At 43.5% G+C, this 21,068-nt stretch overlaps 3 protein-coding genes across 3 annotated transcripts in view; 1 reads left to right on the forward strand and 2 right to left on the reverse strand.

Moving 5' to 3' along the window:
- Positions 1-315: 315 nt before the first annotated feature.
- On the reverse strand, positions 316-3,989 carry LOC144044354 (uncharacterized). Its single transcript, XM_077558705.1, has 2 exons — positions 3,686-3,989; positions 316-2,393 (listed from the first exon to the last, which is right to left on the reverse strand). The coding sequence occupies exon 2, from the start codon at positions 2,358-2,360 to the stop codon at positions 339-341; it is 2,022 nt and encodes a 673-aa protein (XP_077414831.1). The 5' UTR covers positions 2,361-2,393; positions 3,686-3,989; the 3' UTR covers positions 316-338.
- Positions 3,990-6,173: 2,184 nt separating this feature from the next.
- On the reverse strand, positions 6,174-9,135 carry LOC144043070 (uncharacterized). Its single transcript, XM_077556310.1, has 4 exons — positions 8,688-9,135; positions 7,964-8,079; positions 7,722-7,830; positions 6,174-6,890 (listed from the first exon to the last, which is right to left on the reverse strand). Exons 1-4 carry the CDS (start codon positions 8,968-8,970, stop codon positions 6,217-6,219), a joined length of 1,182 nt encoding a protein of 393 aa, XP_077412436.1. The 5' UTR covers positions 8,971-9,135; the 3' UTR covers positions 6,174-6,216.
- Positions 6,670-21,068, forward strand: part of esyt2a (extended synaptotagmin-like protein 2a) — a 43,913-nt gene continuing 29,514 nt past the window's right edge. Inside the window, exons 1-6 of the mRNA XM_077556309.1 lie at positions 6,670-6,818; positions 10,398-10,640; positions 12,279-12,672; positions 17,495-17,536; positions 18,942-19,076; positions 19,173-19,249. Of these exons, the coding sequence (XP_077412435.1) occupies positions 12,286-12,672; positions 17,495-17,536; positions 18,942-19,076; positions 19,173-19,249 (641 nt within the window). The 5' untranslated portion in view covers positions 6,670-6,818; positions 10,398-10,640; positions 12,279-12,285. The remainder of the gene's footprint in view (positions 6,819-10,397; positions 10,641-12,278; positions 12,673-17,494; positions 17,537-18,941; positions 19,077-19,172; positions 19,250-21,068) is intronic.

Consider the following 21,068-nt stretch of genomic DNA (forward strand, 5'->3'; position numbering starts at 1 on the left):
TCCTTTTTTCGAAACGCTTCAAAATCTAAGCGTAATTTTTTTTTTTTTTGCAAATTTGGGCCCTTTTTAGAATTTCTAGCATTTCCATTCATTATTTTCAGATTTTTTGCAAATTCAAATAAAAATGGGTGGATGGAAACCCAACTATTGTTTGTCTCTCTAATTAGAAATAAGAAATTGGTTTGTGTCGTTCTGAACATCAACATCGAGTGTTTTGCTTTGTGACATGAAATTAAGAAAAACAGACCAAAAGTTATTCTTTTATTTGAAGTGAACCGGTCGGCGCACGTTGACAGTCAACTTGTTGTCGGCAAAATTGCGTTCAGCGTCGTTCCCGGTCAATTGGCCAGGGGATGTGTTGCTGGGCGGAACAGGCTGAGAAAGGGTCTGGTGAGGACCCTGCCCATGGCGGACAGGAAGTTGTTGGAGCCCAGCGGGACGCCGCTGCTGAGCAGATCGATTTGGACCTTGAGATGCCTGAAAACGCCGTCGTCAAAGTCCGGGTCCTGCATCATCAGCGGCGTCTGCGAAGAGTCAAACTCCTTGGAAAGTTCTCGTGCCACCGCCTGGATGACGGCGTCGTAGGTGTCCATGTCGCTGAGGGCGGCGGCCATTTTGGGGCTGATCTCCTCAACCGCCCTCTCCGACAGACGCTTGATGACGGGCAAGATGGCCGTGATCTTGGTACACGATCGGCTTTTCCACGACAGGCGCATGACGAGGGTCACGATCAGGGCGCTGACCAGGCTGCGCACGTGCGCCTGGTGCAGGCTGCTGGTGGGTGACGGCAGCGGCGGCGCCGGGCTGGTGGTCATGCTGGTTGACGACGGCGCCGCCGCCGGCGTGGGGCTGGAGCCGTCCTCCAAGCTGGGCGCCTCCCCCTGGCTGTGGCTCAGGTTGTCGATGAGCGTGTCGATCTCGTTGAGGGCGCCCGACACCTCCACGCGGCTCTTGGCGTTGACCCGCAGAACCTTGAGCCACAGGTGCAGCTGCTGCATGTACTTCTTGATGGTGTCGTCGGTGATGGCGTAGAGGACATTGCAGTACGCGTGCTGCCGGACGGACATGGCGTCGTCGTCCTGCGTGGCCATCAGGTGCTCGTACACCGTGTCGGTCAGTTGCCGGCGCTCTTCCTCCGTGCACGTCTCCAGCTCCCAGTCCATGAGGTTGGAGGTCAGGCTGTCGAACTTGCTGCTCAGCTCGTCCTCCGACAGAGGCCGCGACCACGGCCTGGACTTCTGGCTGCTTCGGGTGGTGCGGCGCCGGGTGGACTCTCCGGACCGCCCCCTCTGAAGGTTGACCACGAAGGGCGGTTGCGTCTTTTGGAACATGCTCTTGAGTCCCGCCATCATCTTCTGAAAGCGAGAGCGCCCGACGGTGTTGAGCGAGCTCCTGACCACCAGCTCGTCGCTGGAAGTGGAGGATTTGGGGCGGGACGAGAAGAAGCGCTTGACCTTCGCCAATATGGCGCTCATGTCGATGCAGGGTTTGGCGCGCTCGGCGCGTTGCTGCAACTGGACCATGGTCTGGACGATGTCCTCGGCGGCCATTTGCGCGTCTTGGGAGCGTCGCGCCATTTCCTCCTCGGGCTCGTCGCGCCCCTCCTTGGCCCACTTGAGCAGGATGGCGGCAATGGAGCGGGTGGCGCCCTCCACGTCCACGGGCGTGAGGCCGCTCATCCTGTAAAAGCGCTGCGTCATCTTGCTCAAGTAAGACAAACATTTGTGGGCGTGGCACACCATCTCATAGAGCGTGTTGACGCTGGACATGGTGGCGTTGACGTAGAGCTCCGATTGGCCCTCGCTGCTGCTGAGGGCCGAACTCAAAACCGAGTTCATCCTGACGTTGGCTTCCTTCTCGATGAGAGCCGTGAAGCGCTTGGCGCCCACGAAGTCCACCTCGGGGACGTCGGCGGCGGCGGCGAAGGTGGTCATGATGCTGTCGCCCAGCTGCGGCGTGCACTTCTCGATGGCGCTGCTCATCTCGTCCGGGGACGCCCGCCCCTCCAAGTGCTCCACCAGGACCGGCACCACCAGACGCAGGACCTCGGTGGCCACCGTCTGCACGATCTCGCCGCACATGTCGGCCAGGATCATGTCGATGGCCGGGTCGCGCACGCCCGCCGCCAGCAGCGCCCAGTGAGCCGGCGTGATCTTCAGGAAGTGTTTCTCCGTCAGGGACAGAAGAACCTGACTGGAAATGTAACTGGCTTCGCTCTCCATCTTGATCCAAGTAAGAATCGATAACTTGCTATGTCCCAAAAAACATTTCAACGTCTCTGAATGTTCTGATGTGCCGTCCCGTGAGGGCGCCTTGAACGGCGATGTCACGCTTGATGTAAGTGTGACGTCGCTCCTCATTGAGGCCTGATGTCATGTTTAATACAAACGTGCCTTTGAATGGAGACGCATGAGAGAAGTCGTACCATCAGTGAGGTAATCAAGTACATGTTTTATTGAACTACTCTGATGTGTTGTTGTTTTTTGATGACTTTTGCTTTTGCCTAGTGAATGATCAATGCGATACTGACCATCAGGGCCTGGGCATAGGCCGATTAGGCGGTCGCCTAGGGCGCCATCTAATGGAGGAGGTGCCAAATTGCAGGGCAAAAAAAAAGAAAGAAATAATATGAGGTGTACCCTGCCTACTGCCCGAAGCCAGCTGAGATGGGCTCCAGCACCCCCGTGTGCGTCCCTTGTGAGGAATAAGCGGTTCAGAAAATGGATGGATAAATGGATTTTCTAAAATAAAATGTTATACAGCAAATATATTGTATATAATAATTCCTTTTTTTATAACTTCGAGTCCATACAAATGACTATGAGATCATGACATGGCGCTATTTATTGCTAATATTTGTAGTTGTCTGTGACATTTGGTATTTATCGTGTGGTATGCCAAAGTGGTGCAACGGATCACAAAAGTCACGGTTTCGGATCGGATCACGGGTTTGAGTCGCGGATCGGATTGTTTTTCGGATCAGAAAAAAAAGAGATAAATAGTCATTTGTCTTCATTTATTTTATAAAACGCCTTTTCCCATTAAAAAAATAAATAATAATAATCAATTCAAAATGTCTAATAGGCGGGACCGGGGATGATAGTAACACTTTTTCTTTGAGTATGTGTAACTCATTGGCTTTTTGTACTAGAGATCTCAAATTTCACTTGGATTTCTACTACACCATCACAGATGATGTAATACAGTTAAAAGTGGCATGTTGTTACAACCTGCTGCAGTACCAGGGTGAGTTGTAACACTACTTGGGGACGGACGTAACAATTACATTATTATTCTTAAAAAAAGATCCATGCTAATAAATTTGTGGAAGCGCTTTGATGAATAATAAAGGAGGAACCATACATTTATTAGACTGCAATAATAATAATAAAATAATGAATCAAAAGTACAAATGGATGTGAGTGTAGCTAATTTGAGGTTTTCGTCAGGGTTCGTAAAAGGTTTCAAAAGATCTTCGTAGTGAAAAATTGTCTGAATATGTTCAAAATGTTTCTACGACAAGTAAATACTGTAAATACTGTTGCTGTCCCTTTAAAAGAAAAGTAAACAGCTGAGTTCAGGTATGATGGAAGGACCTGTGCACGTTATTCAGAACGGCAACGGACGAGGACGGCTAATAAGTATGTCGAAGCTTTTCTTTTTATAGTAACTTCAAACGGCTTACCTTAATTACTTAATGACTTTAGGAATCCCGCGTTACATTGTCGCCAAAAGGTACAATCCTGGTGGATTCATAAACATTTCCAGTCCTTCCTTGTTAAAAGTGTAACCAAACTGTCATGACTTCTTGTGCGTCGTCTTCTCCGTTTTTATTTTGAAGTCGTGGAAACTTCCGGTTTCACTTCCAACAACAAGGATCTACTAAATGGTAGGAGTGAGTTGAATATTCGTAAAACACGAGAATCCGGTACAGATAATTGAGTTTTGCCAGATACGAATTAGACTGTAACACGGATAGACTTGCTTAATACTTGTGCTGAAAGAAAACAGACAGTGCTGGTTCTGTCCGCGCAGTGTCGCCTTCTGGCACGTGAAAAATAAGCATCTCTTAATTGCTCTTATAAAATATAAATATTGCAAATTAAGCTTTACACACACAGCTTAACACTCCTTTAATTAAAGTTAGGTAGGAAAAATTTAAATATTGAAAACAAAATAATAAAAAAACGAAATCTGTGTTGCTATGACATTTCTTGTTCTTTCACATAATAGTTTATTATTTCCTACTGTAAGTGCTGTCTGTATCCTGCAGTATTTTTAGTTGATAAAAAACTTGTTCTAAATAGTTCTCTTAATATTGTGATAAAAAATTCTCAAAACTGTTCTCTAAATATTTATTCATACACATACATTTTCTGAGTTTATAAAAACGTTTCTGAAAAATAGTTCTTTTGTGATCAAAAGCATTGATTTGAATCTTTATTAGTCTATTTTGTAAATATTTTTCAAATAAATAAGAAATATAGAAACTTTTGATCAATCCCTGTCAGTTTCAAACTATTTATTTTCAATTTCAAAAAAAAAAAATAAATACAGTAATGTATTGATGTAATCGCCACCCAATAAAGCAATAAGCGGCGATGTCACGGGAAACAAACAAGCCGAACAGGCCAATGGATGCCGCAATTAATTCTATTCTCGCAGAATTACTCAGCGTTTCCTTGTTGAATTTAAACAGCGAGCGGCGCTTCGTGCATTTTGATTTGTTTGGCTTCAGTTGCGAGAGGCCGCTGTGAGTCCCGGTTATATTTCAATAGTAATCCGTGCGAAGGTCAAACTGGACCAAACAACAAAATTGTGACTGAAGAGGGCAGCAGAGGCGTGAAGCCGCCGCCTTCAATTTGGAAACACTTTTGTTATTTTGGATTGCAGTGTCAATTCCCAAGTGAGTAAATAGACAAAAATGAGGTCTTTTTTAAACTTAAAAAATATATATTGTATTTTCATCACAATTTACAAGAGGGGAGATATATATTCCGTTTACATGCACTTTTCCGTGTTTATACAGAACTCTCACAATAGTTCAAACTATTTTGTTGTATTGCTCAAAAATGTGAGGCAACATATCACGCGTGTTCACAGAGGCATGAAAATAATTCTTTCAAAACCGTTTTTTATTTACTTGTGTATTTCGACTTTGAATCACAACCTCAAGAAAGTCTGAAAGAATGGAAATCCCAGAAAACTCACATTTAAATTGCAACCGAAAGAATTGAAACAGAACTGATTGACAAGTTAAAGAATGAAAATCTAATCGAAATAAGAACTGAAATCAAATGAAAAAATGGAATTGAATCACACACTTAAAGAACCCAAAATTGAATCAGCGCTAAAGAATCACAATGGGAGTCAAATTCATTCACATCCTAAAGAATCCAAGTGGAATCAAATCACAAGCTAAAGAACTGACATTGAATCAAAATCTAGATTCAAAAAAATAATATATATAACACAGGGATGTGATTTTTCCGCTAATTCGCGGAATTCCGCTTACCCCCCCCCCCCCCCCAAAAAAAAAAATCCGTTTTTTTTTTTTTTTTTTTTAGTAGTTCATTGTGTATGCACATGACTCCGACAGATAACACTTTCTGCTATAACAAAGACATTTGTGGTATGCTCTAATATGAGTTACTTTTCATTTGGTCATGATACAATTATTTGTTCATGAAATTTGAACTCTTCAACATTATTTATGTGTTAACTTAGTAATCACATTAGTTAGATATGATGATATTCTCAGTGATAGTTTTTAAAAGCAAAGGCAGTCCAATGTTTTTGAATGTGACTGATTTTGAGTTGACTAAAATTGCCATTTTATGTGGGATAGTTCAATATACATTGAAAATTTATGCTGTTGTTTTGTCTATTTCTTTGTCATGTGAGTGCATTGAAAGTACTTAAAAACACGGAAAACCCATGAGCTCCGGGGGGCTTCGCCCCCCTTGTCCCCCCACCAGGGCGCTGCCCTGGACCTAGCTGGGTGCCAGCGGCCCCCAGACCCCCGGCTAAATTTTCAGATAATTTCACTTTGGTCAAATCACATCCCTGATAACAGAAACAAAAATGCAATGCAACTTAAAGAATGAAAATTTAATCACAACATGAGCAATTGGAAAGGAATTGCTACGCCTTGTGGTCGTGAAAATACGCTGTCTGTGTGTTATTTTGGCGAGTCGCCACAGGAAGCGAGCGGGCTCAGCCTTCCTGCTGCGGTCCGGGGTGGTGCTTCTGCAGGTGTATCCTCAGGTTCTGCTTGCCCGCAAACCTCTTGGCGCAGCGGTGGCAGGCGAACGGTCGCTCGCCCGTGTGGACGCTCTGATGCGTTTTCAGGTGGCCCGATTGCGTGAAGCGCTTTCCGCACTGGCCGCAGCAATACGGACGCTCGCCCGTGTGGACGCGCACGTGCGTCTCCAGGCTGCGCGCCGACGAGAACCACTTGCCGCAGTAGTTGCAGACAAAACGCCGGTCCCTACACAAACGGTTCCGGTCCACGCCGTCCAAGCCCAGAGCCAAAGGGAAAGCAGCGTTCAAGTCGGACGCCGGTCGGTGGGGGAGGACCAGGATGCTGGACGGGCCCTGATTGGCCCACGAAGGGCAGAGGTCCAGCTCGCCGGCGCCCGGTCGGGGCTCGCGTAAAGTCCCCGAAACCAAGGCCGAGCTTTTCCTCGCCGATGAGATTTCGCCGTCGGATTCCGAAGCCAAGTGGTAGACCACGTCCAAGGAGGTGTCTCCGGCGGGACCCGGGGAGCCCGGAAAGCTGTGGGAACCTTGAGGCGGTGCCTTGTTTTGTTCCCAAGGTGAGTTGACGGTGAAAATTCTGGAAGTACCGGCTTCTTGCTTAGCCTGCTGGGGCGCAAGTTCTGCTCCTTCTATCAACAGATACCAGGACGCTAACGTTAGCACCTGTACGTCATAATGCGGTACATGCTAATGCTATATGTAGTTTTAAGCGAAAAATATAGTTTCAGTTGTTTTTTTTTTTAAAGCATTTTCATTTTTTTTCCCGTTTTCAAAAATATTTTTTCAGATTTAGTTTATTTTGTTAATTGTCGTTGAACTCTAATAACATTGATGACATCATACTAGAGATAGACCGATAATGGGGTTTTTTCATGGCCGGTAACAATACCGATTATTAGTAGTCAAGGACGCCGATAACCGATATTTGGTTGGCGATGGTCATTTTCACTAAAAGGGAAAATATACAAACTTCAGCTCTTAATTTTGGGGGGAATTTTCAAGCATATGTTTATTGAACAACTTTGAGGGTTTGTAAAATATTGGAGTTTTTATTATTGTTTTATTTTTATTTTTTTTAAATCTTAGTCAATAAACATCTTTGTTTTGAAAAAGTTCCGGGATCTCCCAGGGATGTTTTCAAAAGTTAAATAAAAACTTAAACAATTGTTTCCTACAATAAATAAAGTATTCCAAAATTTCAAAACATCTGAAGTTTATCTTAGTCTTAATTTCAAACAAAAACAGAAGGTGCCGAGAGTTGCCAGGGTCAGCAGCATCTCTGAAAATATGTATTTAAATTATTTCCCAGAAGTTAACACTTTTTTTTTTTATGGATCTATTATCGGCCATATGATTCTTCAAAATGGCCAATGCCGATATTCGTCAAAATGCCGATAATTGGTCCATCCCAACATTGCACAGCAACAAACAAACGAACGTCGGCGCGCTTTGACGCATACCGTCCTCGTCCAGAAGCAGCTCGCCGGCTTCGTCCTTGTCGCTCGCCACTTCTTGTTTGACGGCAAGCACATCCTCTTCGCTCCTTGAATCGTCGGCACACGAGCTGTCCTGAGACCACAAAACCCCGCCGACGCGGTTTCAGAAAAAGGCAAATTTAGGCTATGGCATGCTGTACCGCTACTAAAAAAATACCGAAAGTACCTCGTTGTGAAAAAGCAATACTACCGGAATGTTAACCAACCTCCGCTGCCGAGGGCGTGGCTTCGGATGTTGCCGTTGACGACAAACGCTGTCCTCGTCTCCGGCCATTGCAGCCATTCGGCGACCTGTTGACCTTGCCTGATGATGCCAAACGCACTGGACAACAACAAGAAACAAAAATCACGTTGCAATGAAAACTAATATTCAAATAGAGTACAATTCAATAAATAAAATGTCGCCTAAAGTAAGTGCTTTTTTTTCTAGCAGTAGTAGTAGTAATAATAGTTAGGGCTGTTCGATTATGGAAAAAATCATAATCAGAAATGCTAATAGTAGTTTGTAGCTAGTAGTAGTAATGTAGCTGAAGTACTTAAGAGTAGTAACAGGAACAGTAGAAGTAGTAGTGAAGGTAGAAAAAGCAGTAGAAGCAGTCAGGAATCCGAACCCATCACCTCGCACTTTTGGGATGACCGCCTTAACCATGATGTCACGAGCCAATACACATTCACCGGCGCAAAATGTGTACTTTAGTTATCGCACGATTTACGCCGGAATAGCGGAAGTGGCGAGTTGCCGGTTACGGCAAAAATATCCGCTTTGTAACAAAAAATGCTTGCAATATCTCAATGTTATTATAGGCCGCGAGTTTGACACTTGAGCAGTAGTTGCGGTTGAAGTGGTGATTGTAGCGAATAAATTAGAAGTAGTGGAAGTAGTAGTTTTTGGTGGCGTGCGTCCGAGTACTCGAGTACTCGAGTACTCGCCGTCGTCGGACTCCTCGTTGGCTTCGTCGGGACTTCCGGCGCCGGAGACGGCGGCTTTCTCCGCGCCGCCGCGAAAGCCGCCGCGGTGGGCGACGATGTTCTCGATGAGCTCGAGCTTCCTGCGGAGCTCGTCGTTCTCCTTGCGGCTGCGGCTCATCTCCATCTGGAAGACGGCGTAGCTGTCGTCCACCAGTTGGCAGATTTCGGCCACGGCCGCCCGAGTCAGAGTCTCCATGATGGTCGCCAGCTGCGAGTGCAACGCCGCCAAACTCTTCATCGCCATAACACAAAACGCACACTTAACTTAATGAACGTGACACTCGAAGAAACACGCAAGCGTTTAGATTCGAACAATATGTATGTTGCATACACGGCCCGACATGTTTGTTTGGGTCTGTTGACGTTTGTTTTGCTTCCGCTTTGCAGATTTCAAAATGAAAGCACAGCGTAGCTCGTTGCGCATGCGCACGGCGACTCACTTCATTGCTCTTTTGTTTTTGTTTTAGTTGAGATTGTACGTGACATTTTGTCTCTAATCTTTTAAAAGTAAAACAAATATCTATTTTACGTTTTCCCCCCACTAACGTCATATCATCATTAGTATTAAAAAAAAGTATTTATTTTAACCTTTCAAGTTCCAGTTTGTTGTAAAACAAACCTAGAAACTAAAACGTTAATATTTTTTTCAGTAGCACCTTTTTTTCCTCCTCCTGTTCAACAGTGTCTCGAGATACAAGTCCTATTGCTTATGTGAGTACTGTACACTTGTAACGCAAAACACTTGTATCTCAAATCATCTCTCTCCATTGACATGTGTGAAAGTGTGAGTGGAAGCGACATTAATCCGTTCCATCCTACCAAAAATAGATTTTTTTTCATGTTTTTCTTTAAATAAATAAATAAAAATAGACATTTGCTGCAAAATAACTCAATAGAGAATAAAGAATGTGAGTTTTTACCGCAGTCACCTGGGGGGCACTATGTCTGCCAAACTGCTGCTTTTCAGCAAGTGAGTTGAGTCATTGCCACCAGACAACATTATTTTTAGTTTTTTGCTCATAAATGAGACTATCTATCTTCTGCACACATTTTTATGCTCCCAATTTTTTTTGACATGTTCAAAAATGTGAAGACAACAAGAAAGCTGTTTGCAAGCATAAGAAACCTGACAAATTCGAAACACTCGCTAAATGCACACACCCTCCAGCTCACAGGCTTTAGTCTGAGATGACAAAATATTGATAATAATAGGATAGTTTGTTGAATTGTTAACTGCAAAGGCATTAGACTACTCACAGGTCTTTGAACATTGGATTTTGTTTAAAATGGAATTGTACAGCCAATTTATGAAATCATTGTATGTTGACCAGACCACGCGCTGTAACTTGGCCCTTATGAATATACAATTTATGTGTGTTTTCCACAGCAAAAAATGGTATTCGGCTCTCCCTAAAAATCAACCCCGAAAAAAGTACAATGTTTTTATAATGTTTTTTTGAAATTGAATGAATAATGAATGGGGGGATCCGCAAATAGCTGACTGCGGGTGGCAAACCAGGAATCTGCGGGAATTCCACTTTATTTTTATGGAATCCAAAATTGTGTTCGATTCGTTTTGGCACAAATCTGATTCCATGTTCAGTGCAGGTATTTTCTTTTTTTCGCTGCCATTTCGACCAAGCCGGTTGCGGTTCTTCTTCTCGCCACCAGGGCTCGCTAGTGTACCGCAGCAGGCCAGCGAGCGGAGGCCGACCTCCCCGCGGCGATGACGGCTTCCTGCCGGGTTGTTGGAGCGAGGCGGGCGGGTCGAGCAGCGGCGGCGCCTCCACATCGCGATGAACTGAGACGCCGAGGCGCAGTCGGGCTGGTCGGAGTCGAGCTGGTCGGCATGTGGAGCGCCGCGCGTCCTCGCTGCTCGATTTGACGTCGTTTAAAGAGCGAATGCAGATTCTGGTAAGTGTTGCGTGTTTTGTTGCTTTGTCGCTTTGTCGGAAGAAGTTGATTTTTGTTCTTTTCCCCGCCGGTTGTCGTTGGCTTCGACGCAAGAAGCCTTTCTACGTGTCACTTGTTGGAAAGAACGTCATGACAGACTCGCTTGAAATTTGGTCTGGTTTAACGTTTGTACTCCTTCGAGTAATTATGAGCCTTCTGTTCATTGCAACTAAGCTACGAATTGGATTTGATAGAGGGTGTTCTTTGCTTCGGCATGCATGAAAGCATGAAAAACAAAGTTGAGGAAGCGCTACAAGCTTCAATTTCGATCATGACATGACATCGCCGCCAGCCATCAGTGGCAACTCGAAGACACTTCACAGCACTTTACGAAGTGAAATACTAGATACAAACAAACGTTAGTAAGCGTTGGATGTACTCCGAATACAACAAAGGCTCAACATGTTCCGCTGTGGATCATTTCAATCACCCTGCTTGGCTAAGCGAGCGGCAATAATCGCGGTATTTAAAAAAAAAAAAGAAGGGATGTTTGTAGGTAGAGTTCGGAATGGCGATGCAAGTCAAATGACGTCACAGGGCAACGATGGGAAATCTTTTGCATTCCTTTGACCACACAAAACTAATCATGTTATTATTTTTTTTATATTAAATTCATGCAATTGAGTGGTAACCTCTTCAAGGTTAATATAAAGTAACTTAAAAAATATTCCGTTTAAACAAAAAAATGTGGTTTTGTGGACTTGCACCGGCCTTCTCAAACTTTTCCAAGGACCATTCATGTTTAATTAAGTAATTAATAATTATATAATACGTTTTTCCCCCCAAAAGAAAAAATATATAATGTTATGAAAATAAAGCACTATTTTTTTCCATGTAAAATCGTTTCAAGGAACAATGTGGTTAAAAGTGTTAATCCAACTCTTAATGTTATAAATCAAAGTTTGATGAAGGGATTAGGTCAAATTTCAAGAAGTCTCGAAAAATAGGACCGTGTTCAAGTAAAAATTATGCCACTTAATCTGAAAAAAAACCCTTAATTCTTGCAAATATGTCCTTTGATGTATAATATCATACTAATAGAGAGCAGGGAAAAAACAATGTTATGTAAGTCAAATCAAATCAAATCAAGTCAACTTTATTTATATAGGACCTTATCTTGTAAAGAAGCAACTCAAAGTGCTTTACACAAAAAAGTCCTATTTTCTTACAGAAAAAGGTTGTATTTTTGCACAAATGCACAAAGAAAATGTGATTCTGGTTCAGTCCCTGGTCCATTTTACATCAGCAAATTGTCAAAAATGTTCAACATTGTTTCCCAAAGTAAAAGCAGATGTTTGCAAATGTCTTATTCTAAATAAGAAAAAAAAAAACACAAACAAGTCTTCTGCGTTCCCGGAGGGCCGCAGAAATTGCAAAAATATTTACTGTTTGGAGGCTGAAATTCAGAGGATTTAAACTATTTTAAGTTAAACATCTTCTCTAAAGGGTAAATTGCTATCAAAAATAAATTTGATAATTAATTAGTAGTCAATGTAAATTTTTAAGCGCAAAGCTTATTTTGAGAGGCACTGGACAAGAGTGTTGTTTTGTAAAGCTTGTGTGACCTTGCAGTAAATGTCTGACCTTGTGCCTCTGCAGAGGAGAAATGAGTAACAGCGTTGGCTCCAGGACGGAAGGCCCGGCCGGATCGATCGCCATGCCCAACGGACCGGTCTCGGCCACCGCCGGCCCTTCCGGCCCCTCGCTCGGCCCGCCAGCGCAGGAGCCGGCCGGCGGGCCTCCGTCGTCCCTGACGGACGTCACCGAGATGTGGCTGAAATTTGGCAAGACGTTCGCCGCCATCCTGCCCATCTACATCCTGGGCTACTTAGAATTCAGCTTCAGCTGGGTGCTGATCGGACTGGCTGCCTTGTTCTACTGGAGACGAGCCCACGGCGCCAAGGACTACAGGATCAACCGCGCGCTGGCCTTCCTGGAGCACGAGGACAAAGTTGTCAAGCAGAATCTGCCCACCACTGAGCTGCCGTCATGGGTAAGTCATTGATGGGGGGGCGGGGTCAACTCATGTTAAGGCCTAGATGCACCAGTGTCCAAATGCCCCCGACGCCGATTCAACATGTCGAATTTGCTGGAAACGCCCCCGACGTATTCCAACTCGATCCGACTTCACGACAATAATTTATATACTGATCAGACGGCGCATGCCGTCGGACCAACGCTGCCCGACTCCCGACGCCGGATTGGTGTATCAGGCCTTTAGCTTCACCAGATGTTTTTTTTTTTTTTTAATTGAGTGCCCTGCTCAAGGCAATCAACTAGGGCTGGGTTTAAAAAATCGAATAATCGATATCGAATCGATTTCCCAGCGTTTCCTTTGTATTCATTCAGCTGCGATGCGACGGCGCTCCTTTGAGCTAGTAAAAAAAAAACAACAACAACAAAAAAGTGTGCCTTTTGTGTGTGCTGAGTTCCGAAGACGTTACCCTTCAGTCGAGCCACGGGGCAAATTTTGCTGTGCCACCGCGCGTTTCTGATTGGTGGGCGTGTTTCACAACAAAATGCTGCTGGCGTTGTGCCAAAGTAGTCACCCCGAAAAAACCACCGGCATCTTTGCTAAAGAGCCGCACGGCAACAAGACTGACTCTGATCATGGCGAGGGGGAACCTGCCATGTTTGATGGAGAAATTGTTCAGCTGTTCAATTACAGATAGAGAAGATGAGGACTTGTAAATGAAAACTGACCAAAAAAATAACGTACATTGTTAAATTGTTGAATACAGTACAACCGAACTGTACTGTTTTTTTCCCGTGCAAAAGGGCTCCCTTGCGTAAAAAGGACCATTCAAGGACAGCACAAAAGTTAAAAAAAAAAGTGAACTCTCTGACTCACTGCTATTGACTAGAGTAGCGATGGACCCATTATGCTTTCTCCAGGGCCGATACTGATACGCATTATTTGTCAAGGAGGCAGATAACTGGTATTTGGAGCCGATATTCACGTTCACTGAAAGAGATTTATAGCCTTTCAAATTTTAAAAAACACAATTTTCCATTTTTTGTTGAAATGTCTTTAACTCTTTGACTGCCAAAAACGTTAAATAACGTTTAGTAAAATCCTAGGGAGGAGTGCCAAAGACGTTAAAAGACGTTTGTTTCAAAACAGAGGTGAAACTCACCATTTTCTATTGTTGATTACTGAAAAACGGAATAAGGTAGAAACAAACTTTTTTTTCTGATGAAAGATGAGAGTCCAATCTTTCATTTGGTAGTATGTGTGTTTCCATAGTCCAAACACATAATTTTCTGTGGACCTTGAAAGATCAGTCAAAATGCTTAAATCGGCTGGCACCCACGGCATCCCTTTTCTGAAAACGTCTGGCAGTCAAAGAGTTAACCATTTTTTTAGTGAACAACCTTTTCGATCCGTAAAGTTTATTTTTGTTTTTATATATCTTAGACAGTAGACATATTTAGTTTCCAAGTTTTCAAAATATCTTCGTTTGATCTTAGTCCTGACAGAGTGTCTGTAGCATGAGATAAATAAATGTGAGAGCAGAGCGGTTTTATTGATTGATTGATTGACATTCTATTCATATATTTAGTTTTTTTGTATTTATTTTAACATTTATTTTTAAATTTATTTTCATTTTTTGAATCTCGCTTTTTATTTATTTTTATTTGTTTACTTTAATTATGGAAATATATTTTTGTTGTTTTTATTTCCATTTATATTTATTTTTTGTATTCAATTTTTAAATTATATTTTTTATATCCATTTTTACTTTCGCTTTTATTTATTGATTTTATTTATTCATTTACGGTGGGGCAAGAAAAAGTATTTAGTCAGGCACCAATTGTGCAAGAGACAAATGGTCCCTTTGCACAAAAGTAGCCCCAAAATATATATAAAATATACTTTCAAGTCCTACTATATTATTTGCTTTCTCTGCATGGCGTCAAATTGGTCGATAATCGGCCAATTTTTTTATTATCTGGTTTATCTGTATGACGTCAAATTGGTCGATAATTGCCAATAATTATTGGCCACCGATATTATCATGCATCCCACGTTTCCACCCTCATGCTTAACAGTAGTTTTGGTGTTTTGGGATGCAACTCAGCATCTTTCTCCTCCCAGCACGATGAGTGTAGTTTTTACCCAAAAGTTGTATTTTGGTTGCTGGATCATCCAAAAGCTCTCGAGCAAACTTCAGACGGGCCTGGACATGGACTGGCTGAGCAAGCCGGCGTGATGTCACGCTGACACTTTGCATGTTTGCGGTCATTGCGATAAGAGTGTGCACTGACAACGGATGGTTCAAAGTTCACGCGTGCTGTTTGGCTGGCTGTGTTGTCATAGACTTAACGCCTTAATCCTTCCTCTGGGCCAACAAAGACGTCGATCAGCGCTTTGTCGTCACGCGACGCACATCACAAGAAACGCACGAGGCCACTTTGGAAGATGATGAGGAATTCTTCTAAAAAGACCATTCAAGATGTTTATTGCCACTTGGAGTTGAATTTTACGCTTCAGCTAAACGCATTTTGTTTGTAAAACAACTGCATTTTTTATATTGAAGAATTCATTCCATTATAATAACATGATATTGTTTTAAGATGAGTGTAATTAACAAAATGAATGCCAACATTTTAGAACGAGCGATGATTCAAAAATCCCGTGCCGGTGAGATCTTTTGTTGTTTGAAGACACGTCAGCTGACGGCGCGTTCAAGTGTCTTGTAGCACGGTATGTGGGCGGGGCCACCGCGACCGTTTAGAGTGCCAACGGGCGGAACAGGAATGGGAACAATGCGGAGGAACACAGATGACGAAGACCAGAGTACGATGCTCCGCTTTGACTCGGCTTGCGGTCACTCTGTTGCTTTGTGTTTGGGAGCCGTGAATTCCATACTGTCCTTGAAGGCATCGCCTGATTTATTTGGCTGGATGGACACATGAGTGATTGATGGATGGATTTACGTCAACGTCAATAATTAATCCGTTGTTAAGTGCGGGAAACTGTGATTTCCGACTGTCCATGAATGCAGCACCTGATACATAGATGATAGATAGACAGATAACCTGAATGGATAAGGACGGACGGTTCTTCCGTTGTTCTGTGAGGAAAGCTGTGATTTCCAACTCTGAAGGCATTACCTGATTTATTTGGGTTGATGGTTGGGTGGATTGAAGGACATTTTGAAAGAATCCATCCCTTGTTTTGTGCAGAGTGCTGTGATTTCCGATTGTCCCCGAAGGCAACGTCAGCTGGCAAAGCACAATGACGTCTTATTGACTTTGGACATTCAAATGCAGTCAAAGTGTGTGCAGGGAAAGTAGCTTAAAGTCAAAGATGAGGCACACCAATGTCTATCGAATATGACATGTTGTCCAATTGTGTCCAAGCGGCTGACAAAAAAAAAACTATTACAGAAATAACATTTTAAGTCAGTCAGTCAGTCAGTCATCACGCTACGTCTTTAGTAGTGTTTATGAGAGTGTCTTTCTTATGTGTAAAAGTCAAATGTGTGTACTAGTTTGCATGAGAGCCTTTCATGAACTCATTCACTGCCTGCTGTTTCAGCCTTTAACCTAAATATGAATGAAAAAAAATCTCTAGTCTATATGAAAGCATTTTAGTAGATTGCATGAGAGAGCATTTCAGTAGTTTGTATGAGAGCATGTGGGAAACCAGGATCAGTTTTTCCAAATACAAGATGTTTGTTTTCCCTCAAGTCAACCGAGTGGCCACTTTATTAGGCACACCATCGTTGGAAAAATTCATCCGTTCACGGCGCGTTTAATACCGCAGCTGTTTCTAATATTTTGACCCTGTGATGGTTGTCCCTAATGTAGTGGCCCGCGAGAGGACGATGTTGCCAGTGATGCTGAGCCATGATCACGACGACAGCACAATGTCAACACAAAGACAGGGAGTCTCTCTCTCTCTCGCTCGCTCGCCCTCCCTCCATTTGCAGTGTCTGTCTCTCTCCGATTTAAAAATAGCCGCCAGAGCTTCTCCTCATCCCGGTTTCCGATTTCTTTGCCTTCCAGGAAAACATCTTCATCATCATCATCATCATGACAATCATGTTTTCTCATTGGGCCACCACAATGGAAGTCGACAAAAGAGCTTTTCCTTTGTTTGTGGATGTCGTAGCGCAGCAGAGCAAGTTTAACATTCAAAGTCAAAATAAACATCAGGCCAGCCACCAAAATAGCCAAAAGAATGTCGAGATGGAGCCGAGCGTGTTTGTTTACATGCGAGGAGACGCCGTCGACCGTGTTGATAAGTGGGCCCCAAATAATCCCCCAAAAGGCAAAGAATATAAAGTAGTATGAAGAGGCTAACAGTGGCAGATGTTCAATTATGTGAAAGGAATTAGCTGACGGTTGGGAAAAGTTGAAAGAGAAGCGCTCGCTTGTCACGCGCGTCGTGTTGAGACTTTTCACGGCGAAGTTGTGCGACTTGAGTGGCGGCCGCGGATCAGAGACGGTCGTTCTGTAACCAGTCGGCTGTTCGATCCCCGCTCTCCCCAAGTCATGTGTCGTCGTGTCCTTGGGCAAGGCACTTCACACACATTGCCTCGGTGGTGGTGGGAGGGGCCGTAGGCGCACACAGGCAGCCACGCTTCAGTCAACCTGCCCCGAGGCACCTGTGGCGACTTAAGTCGCTTACTGGCCCCGCTGTGTGAGTGCATGAATAATGTATCCATTCCATTGTAAAGCGTCTTGGAGTGTCTAGAAAAGCGCAATATAAATCTGATGCATTATTATTATTTGTATGATGACGTTTTGTTGGTGGCATCTTTTGATGCTCGCTGACTAACGTGACGCTTTCATGTCTTTCGCAGGTCCACTATCCTGATGTGGAGAGAGTTGAGTGGCTGAATAAGGTACGCTCTCTCACTCACTCACTCACACAAACATGCATGTGCTCGCTCACTCACTCCCTCTGTATTCTGAATCTCACACACAATCTCATTCTCATTCACACAAACTTGCACTCATTCACACTAATTCACCGTCTCTCTTATACAGTCACTCACTCACTCATACAAACATGCACTCACTCACTCACTCACTGTGTATTCTGAATCTCACACACAATCTCATTCTCATTCACACAAACTTGCACTCACTCACACGAATTCACCGTCTCTCTTATACAGTCACTCACACAAACATGCACTCGCTCACTCACTCACTCACTCACTCACTCACTCACTCACTCACTGTGTATTCTGAATCTCACACACAATCTCATTCTCATTCACACAAACTTGCACTCACTCACACGAATTCACCGTCTCTCTTATACAGTCACTCACACAAACATGCACTCACTCACTCACTCACTCCCTCACTCACTCACTCACTGTGTATTCTGAATCTCACACACAATCTCATTCTCATTCACACAAACTTGCACTCACTCACACAAATTCACCGTCTCTCTTATACAGTCACTCGCTCACTCACTCACTCACTCACTCACTCACTCACTCACTGTGTATTCTGAATCTCACACACAATCTCATTCTCATTCACACAAACTTGCACTCACTCACACGAATTCACCGTCTCTCTTATACAGTCACTCACACAAACATGCACTCACTCACTCACTCACTCCCTCACTCACTCACTCACTGTGTATTCTGAATCTCACACACAATCTCATTCTCATTCACACAAACTTGCACTCACTCACACAAATTCACCGTCTCTCTTATACAGTCACTCGCTCACTCACTCACTCACTGTGTATTCTGAATCTCACACACAATCTCATTCTCATTCACACAAACTTGCACTCACTCACACTAATTCACCGTCTCTCTTATACAGTCACTCACTCACACAAACATGCACTCGCTTACTCCCTCACTCACTCACTCACTCACTGTGTATTCTGAATCTCACACACAATCTCATTCTCATTCACACAAACTTGCATTCACTCACTCACACTAATTCGCCATCTCTCTTATACACTCACTCACTCACTCACTCACTCACTCTATCTCACTCACTGTCTATCTCTTCTTCACATACTTACCCACTCACCTTGCATGTATCTGTGCCGTTACCCAGACGCCCCCCCTTCCCCAATCTGGCCTGTAAAAGTAATATTCCAACGGATGATGGAGTTGCGGGGAGCGACCGAACTTGCTCTTCTTGCAGTCACAGTTGTCACGATGCAGTTAGCCGCCAATGCTAACTGGAGCTCGCCAGCTAAAAATGTTAGCATGAGCGTTGATGTCGATGTCGCTGACGGCGCGGTCCCGCTTCACGCAGACGGTGAAGCAGATGTGGCCGTTCATCTGCCAGTTCGTGGACAAGTTGTTCAGGGAGAGCATCGAGCCGGCGGTCAAGGGGGTCAACCCGTACCTCGGCTCCTTCTGCTTCTCCAAGATCGACATGGGCGACAAGGTCAGCGCGCACGCACGCACGCACGCACGCACGCACGCACGTACGCAATCCGTCGGCGTCTTTTCCTCACCGCTTTTTTCAAACGTTTGTTTGCAGCCTCTGAGGGTGAACGGCGTGAAAGTGTACACGGAGAACGTGGACAAGCGGCAGGTCATCATGGACATGCAGATCAGGTGCGTCACGGGTGCAAGCCTCTCAAACGCCGCAACGTCTCCCAACCCGGATTGTAATATAATAATTTGTATTTCCTTTTGACTTTGGCATTTTTAAATTCAGAGAATATAAAAATGGCTGATTTCAGACTTTGAGCAGTAATTTTTGTAGTTCCTCATGAAAGCATTGTTTTGTGTTTCATCAAAATAAGACATTTTCGATCGTCTGCTTTTACTTTGGAAAACAAAAATCAAACTAGTAACCGAATCAATTGAATTAATCGTGCCGACTTATATCTATATTTTAAAATGTCAGTTTTAGTCCAATTTCAATCACTCTTGTTAGTTTTTATCATAGTTAGTCAACCTCATCCCATTTTTATTTAGTCACCTTTTAGTCGACTTTAAGTTGAGCATTTTAGTCTTTATTTTAGTCCAAGAAAACATCCTTTTTTTCCTGTCTAATTTTAGTCAATAGAAACTGTCAACATTTTTGGTCTAGTTTTAGTCAGGACAATCATTTGACTCTTGCATATTTTTTTTCGAAAACTCTTTCATATCAACTTTCCTCTCATCTTTTTGATTTAAAACAACTTCACAGTGTTTCCCACAGATTTGAAATCCACTTGGGTGGGAGGGCAAAAAAAATGATTGTTTTCATTTTACACTTGATATCGTGCAAAGACTGCTTAGTTTTTTCCAATTCACGCACGCCGTCTAGGCAGAGCCACTAGCAACTATAACTGCAGCTCCGAAAAGGAGCGCACCGCACCAGACATACTTGTCGCGTGCATGTTGAAAACAAAACGTTAGCATGTATGCTAAAATACGGTAGCAAGCATTCTAGCATGTGTTTTAAAAATGGCAACTGGCGTAAAATAGTGAGTTCGGTTTTACTTTCTAATTCAACTATTTAACTGACGGTACTCGCGTTATTCGTTGCCGTGCACTTGAACAGGCGTTCACAATCCATTCGCATACGGCGGCGTAACTCGTCCGGCCGGCGCGGCCTCCCACTTCCTTTTGGAACGCTCCAATGCTTCTCACAACTTGGAACGCAACCTTATATGTAATAGATTTTAGTCCAGTCTTTATTAAGTAAGCAAAATGCCTACTAATTTAGTCCCATTTATTGCTAATTAACAGCGTTGGAGTTAACGCGTTTCAAAAGTAACACGTTATACAGTAATATATTACATTTAGTCAATAACGACGTAATACAATGAGTTACGTAATAAGTTTTGGTCTTATTACAGTTACTGATTCCTGTAACACGTTACAGTTCTGCGACCACAAAACAAAAAACAAATCAATTAAGTGAAAAAAAAAGCCACCCATTGCAACAGGAGGAACAAAGTCAAGCAATCATCTGTTAGCAAATAAAAAAAAACTATTGCATTGAAACCACGTATCATAGAATGATAACCTCCGTACAGGCTGAAAAGTCATTGTTTGTGACAACAGTCACAGTCACGGTGTCATAAGATAAAACGCTAAACATTCAACATACAAGCACAACCAAAGAAAGTAAAACAAAAAAATTATAAAATAAATGCGTTTAGAACGATGACAATGTAAGCGTGATTGTGTTTTTAGATATGATTTCAATGAATGTGCCATCACTTGCAGTATGAAAAACGTTGATCACTGATTGGCTGTTGGCAAATAAAATGCATTCTTGGGAAGATCTGCAGTGACTGATGACGTCACGCTAAAGCAACGCCAATGGCGTGCGCACAAAACACCACGTAACGTGACACCGTGTTTACTGAAGTACATGCGGTCCCGCGTGGTGTCGGGATCACCTGAATTTACAGGTACCGTCATTTCTGGACTATAA

This window comes from Vanacampus margaritifer, chromosome 2, assembly GCF_051991255.1.
Source record: "Vanacampus margaritifer isolate UIUO_Vmar chromosome 2, RoL_Vmar_1.0, whole genome shotgun sequence".
Taxonomy (NCBI): Eukaryota; Metazoa; Chordata; class Actinopteri; order Syngnathiformes; family Syngnathidae; genus Vanacampus; species Vanacampus margaritifer.